This window comes from Muntiacus reevesi, chromosome 22, assembly GCF_963930625.1.
Source record: "Muntiacus reevesi chromosome 22, mMunRee1.1, whole genome shotgun sequence".
NCBI lineage: Eukaryota > Metazoa > Chordata > Mammalia > Artiodactyla > Cervidae > Muntiacus > Muntiacus reevesi.
The window spans coordinates 24,162,788-24,174,996 of NC_089270.1; the positions used below are offsets into that span (position 1 = coordinate 24,162,788).

The 12,209-nt window shown below is 42.0% G+C and overlaps 1 protein-coding gene across 4 annotated transcripts in view; it reads right to left on the minus strand.

Moving 5' to 3' along the window:
* SEPTIN11 (septin 11) overlaps positions 1-12,209 on the minus strand; it is a 445,529-nt gene that overhangs the window by 27,793 nt on the left and 405,527 nt on the right. For all 4 annotated transcript variants that reach the window (XM_065914205.1, XM_065914204.1, XM_065914206.1 and 1 more), the window contains exons 3-4: positions 8,558-8,753; positions 358-544 (exon numbers count right to left, since the gene is read on the minus strand). In XM_065914205.1, the coding sequence (XP_065770277.1) occupies positions 358-544; positions 8,558-8,753 (383 nt within the window). The remainder of the gene's footprint in view (positions 1-357; positions 545-8,557; positions 8,754-12,209) is intronic.

The following is a 12,209-nucleotide window of genomic DNA, read 5'->3' on the forward strand; positions in this document are numbered from 1 at the left end:
TTTGCTGTGAACCTAAAACGGCTTCCCTGATGGCTCGGATGGTAAAAAATCTGCCTGCAATGTGGGAGACCTGGGTTTGATCCTTGGGTTGGGAAGATCCCCTGGAAAAGGACATGGCAACCCACTCCGGTACTCCTGCCTGGAGAATCCTCATGGACAGAGAAGCCTGGTGGGCCATAGTCAGTGGGGTCGCCAAGAGTTGGACATGACTCAGTGACTAAGCACACACAAAACTACTGTAAAAAATAGTCTTTAAAATAAAATACCAAATTACACCAAAAGCAAAGATCCCCCGGGGCCTCTGGATAAAGGTGATCTTAGGGGAGAGTGGACGGCACCCAGAGCAGCAGTGAGTACCTTACTGTCCAGCTTCTTCATGGTGACCAGGTCCAGGGATTTGAGCGAATGGCCAGTGGGGGCGATGAAGTAGAGGCATGCATGGATCCTGGTGTCATGGTAGTTGAAGAGAGAACGTTTGATCTTCAGTTCTTCTTGCAAGTAGGCCTCAAACTGGGCATCGATATATTCCACGATTGGCTTATAGCTAGAATGCAGAAGACGGTCATTAAAACACATTTTTAAATCAGCATGTTGCTAGTCTCAAACCTCTTCGGACAATCCTCCAGGAAAGCCCTTGGTGGTTCCCTGTTCCCTAAGAGCTAAAGCCCAAGCTCCTTACCTTGGCAGCCCAGGCCTTTGGCCATGTGGCCCCTAAACATCGCCCCAGCCCTCCCATCCTTCTCCTTCCTAGTTCATGCTTTCTGCCCCGCGTGGCAAGCTCTTGCCTGCCTCCAGGCCTCTGCTCATGCTAGATCCCCACCTGAAATGGTCTTCTTCCTATTAATCTCCTGGCTAACATTCATCCTTTAAAACAGTGATTAGAGATATGTAGGACACATTGTCACTGCCCCCATGGCGCCCGTGAAGATACTGCTAAGAGACTGTGGTATTCTTCCCTGCTGGGCCAAAATGAGCCTCAAAATCTGTCCCCAAAAAGTGACTTTGACAGGCTCTCCCAACTGACTGGCATTGGTGCCCAGAGGGAAACTCCTCTGTGATTTTAGGAGGTGGCACGATCTCCAGCTGGCAGCCTCTCCCCGTTCCTCTGCACAGTCCTGCAGGGCTGAGGGATAGCCACTCTGTGCTCTCAAAAAGCCCTGCGCTTGCCGTGACCTCATCTATAAACGGAAGTGCCTGGTCTATTAGGATCAAGAGTCCTTCCAACTCTCAATTTCATGATTTGAAGGTAAACTCTCTTCTCACCAAATCATAATTCAAATCTGTTTTGAATAATTATGCATGACTCTCTCAATTGACCACAAACACTATCATTAATAGCATCTGCGGGACATATATTCAATAAACCACATGTTCTCCAGGGATGAAGTAGTTCATTAGGTCACTACGGAAAAGCCACGAACTCTTCCAGGTCTCCAGAGGGACTGCTCAGAAGCTAGTGTCAGCAGCAATGTAGAATAGGAATAAAATGGGTTAATCCTTCCCCAGACTACTACCTTGCTGAGGAATGATTTAAGCTTTAAGAAAAATAAATAGCCTCCAACTAATAAAAATAAATGAAAAAAAAAGAAAAAGAAAAACCTCTCAACACTCAACCTGCAGGCCCATAAATTAAACTGAAATTCCTGAAAGGGAACTATAAATATTTTATAATGAGGATGACAGCAGATGTCCTAAAAGAAAAAAAAAAATTTTATGACCAAAACTGAAAACAGAAAAAAGTTTTTCCTCTATTTTCCTTTGGTGATTTACTATAATCCATTGATTCAATCTGAGCAAAGCCTCTAGAAGTTTAAAGAAAAAGTAGACTGTGCCTAAAAAATCCTAAAGATAATAGAAATCCCAATGAATTCCAATAGAAAGGGTGAACAACTAATAAGATTCTTCTACATGTTCCAATTTTAAAATATAGGCAGGTAGGGCTTCTCTGGTGGTTCAGTGGTTAAGAACCAGTACAATGCAAGGGACACTGGTTCGATCTCAGGTCTGGGAAGATCCCACATGCCATGGACCAACTAAGCCCATAACCAAACTACTGAAACCCGCATGCCCTAGAGTCTGCGCTCGGCAATAAGAGAAGCTACCGCATGAGACGCCCACACACAACGAGAGGAGTCCCCACCTGCAGCAACTAGAGAAAACTCGCGTACAGCAACAAAGACCCATTGTAGCCAAAAAAAAACCAAATACATAAATAAAAAAATTTTTAAATATAAGCAAGTATTACATAACAATATTCATAATCATTGGATAGTTATGTAAAATGGTGGTTAGAAGCAGGGACTCAAGTCAGACCAACTAAGATCAAACTCCAAATCCACAACTTTCTAACTTGCTTTGGACAAGTTCCTAAACCTCCCTGTGTTTCAATTTCCTCACAGGTAACATCAAGGATAAAAATATCACCTATAGGGGACTTCCCTGGTAGTCCAGTGGCCAAGCCTCTGAGCTCCCAATGCAGGGGGCCCGGGTTTGACCCCTGGTCAGGGAACTGAATCCCACATGCTGCAACTAAGAGTTTGCATACTGCAACTAAAGATCCTGCGTGCCCAGTGAAGACCCAGCACAGCCAGATAAATCAATCAATCAATAAAATGCTTTTTAAAAAAATTAAAATAAAAAAAAATAAAAAAATAAAAAAAATATCACCTATATCAGAGCTAATGTGACAAATAAGTGAGCTAGTATATGCAAAAAACTAGCACATAAAAGTGTGAGATATAACTATTTCACAGTAAATTAATAAACCACAAATAAGAGAAAAGCAAGCCTCAGTTTTCAAAAGACAGGGAAAAAAAGAAAAAGGAAATGTGTACTGACCCAGATCCACGGTAACTCTTCTACCACGGACGCATGCCCTGGAGGGCGGTGGCCCAGGCCACTCCAACGAGGCCACTCATGCCCTGTGGGTCCAGGGCCAGACCTTCGGGTCCCCTGACACTGAGGCAAGTGCTTAGGGAACCAGCGACCTCCCCAGCACCCTCTGAGCCCGGAAGGGAGGAAAGCAGCTCATGGCAGTTGCTCCTTCCTGTCCCCCAGTTCCTGATTTGCAGCTTCCTAGCACCTCCCCCAACAGTGGTCCAAGAATGCTTCTTCTTTCTAGTAATTTCCTTTTTGCCTTTGGTTTTGATTCTGTTCCTCCAAAATTATGGGAGGCATAGCACTTCTTCTTTTCCACTGAAGAATGCTTTCTGCCCTAGATTCAGCATCTCCAAAGCCATCTCTTGTTCTCCTCTAATGAAGGCGGCTTCCTGCCGCCTTCCCCTGTTTAGGAGTTTGGGCCAATCTTTTCAATCACCTTTTTTCCCTGTATGTGGTTTCCTTGGAAAATCACATTTCCTCTTGTGTTTCACTTAGCCAGATCTCTTACCTAAGTTTCAGACCACTCCATCCAACTGCTTACCAGATATTTCCAGTTGCTCTTCTAGCTAATGTGCCCAAAATCACACTTCATCTTGTCCCCAGACCCTTACTAGCCCGTATTCCTTAGCTCAGCAGATGGCAGCTCCATCCACACCACTGGCCAAATCAGAATCCTAGGTTCAACCCAGAGACTGCCCACACAGAGCCCACCTTCCACACACAGCCAAGCACAAGATCCCATCTGTTCTAGCCTCTATAGCATTATAAACAAATGAACATATTTCAGGAAAACTATTGACCAAAATCACTATTCCCTGTGTTCCAGATTTCATTGTGTTGATGAAACAGCCTCTCTTGATGCATATAGTAAGTCAGCCTAGTGGCTCTGTTCTCCCTTCACATCCTTCAAATAAACCCTGCCCTCGCTCCATCTCCTGTCCACGTGTTATCTACACTCAAAGTCATAAAAATAAGGAAATTGCATCCTTATTTTTGCCTTTTGTCAGTTTCCATTCTTATAGCGAAGATACCTATTTATAATCTGGTTTCGCCAATTCAAACTTCTTTGGATTGTAGCCATATCAAGCAGAGGAAAGGGGGCAGGTAAACCAAATCAAGTCGTCCGTTTTCACATAATTTCCTTTTAAGGCATGGGGAGATCCCTTTTTATCCTCCACTTTTTTTTCTCCCATAAATATCCAGCCATTTAAAAAAAAAAAAAAACTTACAGTGGTTGACCCTAAAAGTGATGGGAAAAAATATTTTATACAACGTTTTCTAGCCACCCAAGGTACCCACTGACCATGCTTGCAAAATAGCCTATGCCATTGTTCAGGGGCTGACTCTCCATTTTACATGTGAACACATAAACAGATACCTACCATATATTTTTCTCTCTCCTGCTATCTACTAGCCAAAGCTAACTTTCCTTATCTTTCAACTACCTCGACCAGAAAGTGTAACTAAGACAGAATTTAAAGATCAAACAGACCCACTCCATCACCATTTTATAACTCTGATAAAGATTTGGAGAGTTTGAGGAGTCTCTCAGTGGACTGCAACGAGCCCTGCTTTTTGTGCTATCATCATTGTAGTTTGTAACACGCTACTGACATTCTATCTCCCATCTCCTAAATACGCAGCAAACGAACTCTTTTATTTCCAGCACTAGAGCAGATTGCGAGTTCCCTTCTCCTTTAGACCTCTTTCCTTCCTCACTGAATAGCAGAGACAGTAGAACAAGGATGTCCTTAGACCACGAAGAGTTAATCATGCTATTAAACAAAACAGGAAACCTTACCAGACCTCTCTTCCTGCCTCCTTCTAGTTAGCCTGGTCCAAGGCAGATAGTGATGCAGGAATGCTGACATGTCCAAAGCCTACATAAACAAACTGGGACATTCTTGAAGTCTTGCATCGATGGCAGAAAAGCTTGCCTAATCCTCAAAGTAGTAAAAATAATCATGGGTTTGGAGAAATAACACATCCCTTCGCATATGTTTACATACTGATACAAAAATGCATATCCCACTTCCAATTTTTTGATGGAAGCAGACCTTATCCGAATGACCTTTTTTTTTTTTTTAAACAGCAGGCATTTGGGTTTATAGTCAACAGTGTCAACAATCCTTCTGGAGCACAGAGTTCTAAATGCCACTCAAAGAGGTTATGCAACAGCTGTCAAGAAATTTCAGAAGAAAAAAAAAAATATTTGGTATCTAGGTTAGGTTAATATCACACTTCCTCTCTTCTAAGTCTCCTTGGAAACTATTATTTGACCCAAATGAGTCAGAAATTTTCTTAAAGAGGCCTCCAGCTGCAAATGTGTGCTTCAGCCTCGTACTGGCCACCTGCTGCTCAGGGCTGGCGAGTGAAAACCCACCAGAAGGGTGGGAGTCACCACTTAAAGGAGAAGTAAAAAATGTAGTGGCAGTGTTGGGGGGATGACGGAGCGGGAATAGCTCAAGGAATCTTAGCAGCAAAATGCAGGAGGATGGTTCTCATTCCCGCCAGAAGGCATCCTGAAAAAGTCCGGCCGCTGCCTGCCCATCAGGCGGCGCACACGCCTGGCATTCCGCAATCACAGGGAGAAACCTGCACAGGTCAGAGACGGATACCCGCCTTGTTTGGATGGGTCCTCCTGACCACACGAGGACCAGGAGCCCCCGGCTTGCTTCCCAGCTCCCACAATGCACTTGTGCTCTTCTGCTTGTCATCAGGGTTTTCGCTTACTGAGCATCACACAGAGCATTCAGACAAGAACCTCTCCATCATTCCTTGGAATTGAAGTCATAAATCAAGAGCAACTGCTCAGCTGCAGGGGCTGTGCTTAGCTGTTCCCCACTCAACACAATGTACAGATAGTCCATTTTGACAGAGGCAAAATAAAATCTTTCTTACTATGTCTAACAATTGCTTCTGTTATTCCAGGCCAATGTTTACTGAAGAGCATATAAACTGCTCTATAGATAAACTAGAGTTCAGTGCTCAGCTAGAGCAAGCATTAAATATTTCTCTGTCATTACTATGGGTACATTTTTATATCAGAGACAGTTAAAATGTATCTAGACAATACACAACTCTAGATTTTTTAAAAATGGTTAAAATTCCTCTTTAGAAAACACACACATATACCATACACAGTCCAGAGGAAAATGAAGCAAACAAATAAACAAAACCTGGTATGATACAAATGAAGTGTCTGAGCCCTAAGCAAACAGACTGTAACTTAATGTTCTGGTTGTCTTCTTCCCATTAAGTTGTCACTGCACAAAAATGTCTCTGGTAGCCTCCTTCTAGAATTATCTTTGGGCCTGGGACAGTTTAACTTTCTCAAACTTTTTTTAGAGAATGAACATAAATATTTAAAATAATCATAAGGGATTCAAAGATTAGTGAAGAAGATGAGTGATCTTGAGATGAATGCATGGGTGCACATCAGGAAGATTTAAAAAAAACTCTTCCCTCAAATAAGGACAAATAAGGACTCAGAGAAAAGAGTTGAACGTCTTGGCTTTATCAATTGAGTAGGTCTATTTTATAAAAATAAAACTTCACAGTATTAGTTTATAATTAGGTCAACTTGATGTCAACTAATGAATACATAAGATGGACTTAAAGGCTTCGCTGGTGGCTCAGCTGGTAAAGAATCTGCCTGCAATTCAGGAGACCCTAGGTTGATTCCTGAGTTGGGAAGATCCCATGGAGAAGCGATAGGCTACCCACTCCAGTATTCTTGGGCTTCCCTGGTGGTTCAGATGGTAAAGAATCTTCCCACAATGCAGGAGAGGTGGGTTCAATCCCTGGGTTGGGAAGATACCCTGGAAGAGGGCATGGCAACCCACTCCAGTATTCTTGCCTGGAGAATCCCTATAGACAGAGGAGCCTGGTGGGCTGCATGCAGTTCATGGGGTCACAAAGAGTCGGACACGACTGAATGACTAAGCCCAGCAAGACTGACTTATAACTAATAGCTTCTGTCTACATCCAAACTATAGGGTCAAAATTTTGAAGAAAAAAAAAAAGATGTTTTATTTCTTAAGGAGGTTAAACATGTCTGTTTTCTACACTGACAAAGTAGTTTGTTATATACACATTATCTGGTTAGCTTAACAAACCCTCGCTGGATAGAGAATGATCTGAATTCTTCACTAGGCTCCGCTGAAACCACACTCATTATTCAGACTCAATGTGGCCATTCTGCACCCAGCAGGCCACCCAACTGTGAGCAGCCTACAGGAAGACCCGGACAAAGAACAAAGGAGCCACAGTGCTCACACCACGGCTCTAGAATCAATATTAAGATCCTGTGCCGGCTGGAAATCAACTACGATATTTCCCATTGAGCTTTCACAAACATGCTTTCTTCACTTTGGGTTTTAGGAGCGGATACCCCTGGTTGCCAAGACCATCAAAATACAGGATTACCCCCTAAGATTACCACACCCCTCCTCCAGGCTCAGCCAATCACAGCACCCTTCTTTAGACCCCCCACCTGAAAAGAGACTGTATGCAGATCCCACTGGAAGAGACCTGAGAGTATCTAGTGTCATTCTCTTAGAGTGAGATAAACTGCCAAGGACCCATAGCTGGTTATTGGCAGAATTCAGACCACAACCTGAGTCTACTAAATCCTGGGCTCTAGTTTCTTTGGCAAAACCATTATTGACTCCAAGTTTTCACTCAGATCTGTAGGAATTTGGGGATTAAGTCAAATATCGCAATCTGTCTCCGTGACTAGGAGAGCATGAGTGTGTGCATGCATGCTAAGTCATTTCAGTTGTGTCCGACTCTTTGCAACCCTATGGACTGTAGCCCACCAGGCTCCTCTGTCTATGGGATTCTCCAGGCAAGAATACTGGAGTGGGTTGCCACTTCCTCCTCTAGGGGATCTTCCCAACCCAGGGACCGAAACCGTGTCTCTTTTACCTCCTGCATTGGCAGGCAGGTCTTTACCACTAGTGACACCTGGGAAGCCCTAGGAGAGCAGGGCAGATGCTCACTCCAAACTCTTACTTTTTAATGCCTGGTTTTTGTTTTGTTTTCTTGGCAGAGTTAAAGCAACAACATCAACAACCAAAAAACCAAACCAGAAACCACATTTCCCAGACCCTCTTGCAGCTAGTGTTCAGATGTGGTCTACTTCCTGCCAAGCAGCTGCAGCCATACAAGATCTGGAGGCAGGGGACATGTCACCCAAGGCAGAGGCCACACGCAGGGAAAGGGGTTCTTCTTGCAAGTAGTGATGAAGGCATTCGGTTAACAGGGACATATTCAGTGGAAGTTCTAGAGACCTGTCCCCAGCATCACAGGTACCAAATATATAAGGTAATTTGTGGCAGGAGTTCCATCAACCCTAGATGTTTCTCTAGGTTGCTTTTCCAGGTGGGAAAGCCCCCAAACCTGGTTCCATGACTTTTCCGGAAAAATGTTATATGCTAGCTTATTCCTTCTACCAAATCCCTTTTCTGCTCACACTAGCTGGAATCAATTACATCAGTTGATTCTGACCTCAAGAACATTCTAAGAAAATTTATCAGAGGACAAGAATGTCTTATCTTGTAGGTGACAGGAGTCAAAGCCCCACAACGAGCAAACATTTAGTCTTTGCATTTACCCAGAATGAGTCTTGTTACCTCCTCATTCATTTACATCCCCACAAAATCCCAAGATGTACCTGTCATCTTTATTGATCTGATCTCCAAATCCCACAGTGTCAACGATGGTTAACTTCAGCCGCACATTGCTTTCCTGAAGCTCATAACTTCTGGCTTTTAACCGGACACCTGGTTCATTGTGAGTCGCTGGGTCACTTTCAAATTTGGTGTTGAATAAAGTGTCCATTAATGTGGATTTGCCGATGCCTGTCTCACCTGCATGACCACAAGAAAGAAATCAAAGAAGATGTCAATGCGTCTGAGACATCAGTTGACATCATCAGGAGTGTTTTTTTCTTTTTTTTTTTTAAATCATTATGTTAGTAAAAATTTTTGAAAAGTCAGTCTCACCAGATATCCCGCCGCAAAAAAATAACTCTTTCCATGTATGATCTATGGAATACCTCCCTAGAAAAGGCTTAATGGATTTCAAAAACCACTCAGCAGAGAAGATCTTGAACTTATAGATCAAAACGCTCTTTTTTACCTCTGAATAGAGAAACAGAATGTAAAAAGCTTGCCTGTGGTCAGTTTGTGGTCATTTCAAAGACATAAACTGTAGCTCTTCCTAACCTAAATGTTGGCATGTAAAACTATCAATATAGTACTTTTAAAAAAAATCTATATTGCTGAGTTTCTGTTACTAGGAAAATGTAAGAGACTGATTGCATTTATATTGACATATTTGATACCATCTAATGTTGTGGGAAAGAATTACATTTTTTCAAAACAACACTCTTAACAAATAACAACAAAAATAACAAACCCAGCTACAATTGCTGAGCACTTACTTTGTACCAGGACTTATGACAAGAGCTTCCGATGTACTATCTCATTAAACCCTAGTACTAATTCCTGTGGAATAAGTGCTACTGCTTCCTCCCTTTTACAGATGAGGCATTAAAGCTTAGATAAGGTTTAAGTAACTTGTCTAAAGTCATACCGTTAAATGGCAAAGCCAGGTTTCTATCTCGGGTTTGTGTGGTTCTAACACCTACATTCAACCAATTTTGACACTGTTACAGATAAAACTGACTGCCTGATATTTTCAGGTATGGCTATGAATCTGTGAGAATCCTTTATATTATCTCCGTTTGCATTTCCCTATTCAGTAGATGGCAAGCATTTGTCAGATGTCCTGCTATTCAGGCTGATGTTTGTGACAATGAAATTGAATGATGCTAAATGACCTGCAAAGATGGCCTTACTGGTTCGCATTATAGTTCAGGTCATCAGGGCTCACTGAGCCTCTAATATATGCAAATCAGAGTGGCAGGTATTATACGAAAGCAATCAAATGGCAAGACCCAAATGTAGAGCCATGGAGAACTTTAACCTGATCTTTAAAATAAAACCAAGAAAAACTTTCTCTTAATACTAATTCTTGAGTCAAAAATAGTTGGCAAAGAACCCATCCACTTCTGTGACCGTGGTTGAGTGTGTGATGGTAGAAACCAAGAAACATTATCTACAGGAATGCATTTTTAAAAACAAAATTTGGAAAATTTCCCCAATTAGATTTTCAGCTCAATTTAAACATACCAGTATACTGTAGCCCTTTCAACAAATCTCAATCCCATGATGTTCCTAGGGACAATATCTCTCTTCTGAAGGGTTACTGTAATGCCTTTTAGGATGGTGACAATTCCATGGGAGAAAAAAAGAGCTCTGGGATTGGCAGCCTTAGGGCAACTTTCCCATTGAAAAGACAAAATCCACTTACTAATTAGAAGTTCTGTATCACTCATTGCTTTCCAACATAGTACAAAAATGAAGCAGAACGGAATCTCTCTGTAACTGAGCTTTCTCTAATTAGAAGCCTTCTGTGGTTTGCCACTGACTACCATGATTCATGCGTAGGATAAAAGTTGGTCAAGAATTTGCCCGACTCTTCAGCTTTACCCATTGGACCTGATACACCTAAGATCAAAGAACTTCCTCCTTCATCCGTCTTCATTCAGCCAGTATCTTTTCCAGCTTTGCGCCAAGTGTTGGGAATACCACAGTGAACTGACTGGATATGGTGCACTCCCATAGCTTAGAATCTGATCTGGAACATGACTGAATACCAAGCAGACTCTGATTTACTGTTATGGGAATGGTATTTACATGTCTGCCATAACCACTTTCCTCTCATAAGCAAGACCATAGTTTATTCCTTGGACCTTGCTGATGACCACAGATAACTGGACCAGTGCTACCCCCCTGCTGCCCCCTGGGGCACCCCCAGAGCTGCACCCATGGACATGCAATTATTATGCTGTGAGAATGCTCCATATTGAACAGTGATCTGTGTATCTAATCACACTTGTCTCTTTGGGACTTTGAATCTGCACACAGCATGATGGCACGAGAAAGAAAAGATATACTGAGAGAAGTGAATAAGCAGATGCCACGAGGCTATAAATAAACAGAAGACATGTTGTTGACAGACCATTAGCCAGGCATACAGGAGAAAGAGGGCAGACAGATACAGTAGACGTTAGTATCTGAAATTCATTCATTTATAATACTTCTGTATTTACTATGTAACAAACATAGGTGCTGGGGATAAAATGGTAAATAACAATAGCAACTGAAACTTCTTGAATATCTGTAATATCCTGAATGTTGTTCAGAATCTCCATGCAGTCTGGCTGTGTAGCAGTTGAGACTTTCCTATCTTCCTTACTTTCCTTAATATTCTAACCAAAAAGACCCATCAATAAAAATAATCAAAAGTAGGCTCTGTTTCCTAATGCTCAACAAGCTCATACCCATGACTGGTAACTTAACAAAATAACTCTTGAGCAAAATAAAGTTACTAAGTAATGGATACAGAAACAAAACAGGGTTTTCACTCATAAGATACAGACAATCTGGACAGCAATTCAGTATTGAAGGTAGGCCAGTCATTTTAAGTTAAGTACATGAGTATCTTTCTCAATACAGCAAACTTCTTTTCAGAATTTACTGGAGTGGGTAGCCTTTCCCTTCTCCAGGGAATCTTCCCCACCCAGGGATTGAATCCAGGTCTCCTGCATTGCGGATATTTTCTTAACCATCTGAGAGCCACAAGGGAAGCCCAGAGTAAAGACCAAGGAAGAACAGCAGAGCTACTTTATAAAATTTCCTCTATAAGGTCAAGGTTCTGACAGTGGAAAAGTGACCCATCTTACTTCCATCTCTTTCCCTCAGAACAGCAATAAAGACTACAATTTACAGGGCAAGAATTCTAGGTTACCTGGAGAGCACTGAAATTACCATTTACTAAGTTGAGAATTAGTTAAGCATATGTGAATCAAGAATATGATGCCTTTTTTTTTAAGGCAACATAATTTTAATTATTATTTGCATTAAGGTGGACATTATGAACAATTAGCATTCCCGGCCCTACTTACAGCACAGGGTTAACCAGCGGGTTGGAAAAACCACTGTTCCTCTAAATTTCAGAGTGCTTAGCTTTCCATTTCTATGCTCTGTGCTTTTAAGAGCCCTAATTAGACACTGCTACCCTAGCAGCGGTGCAATTCACCAAAAGTATTTCACAAAGAAATGACAGTTTGGGGAATAAAAGGAATTCTAGAGAACTAGGAGAGCTTTTCAATGCATTCGTTGCTGAGGTCAATCTCCAGCCTCAGAAAAGAAGGCATTTTCTATACTTTTGAGGACACACAAGACCAAAAAGGCTTC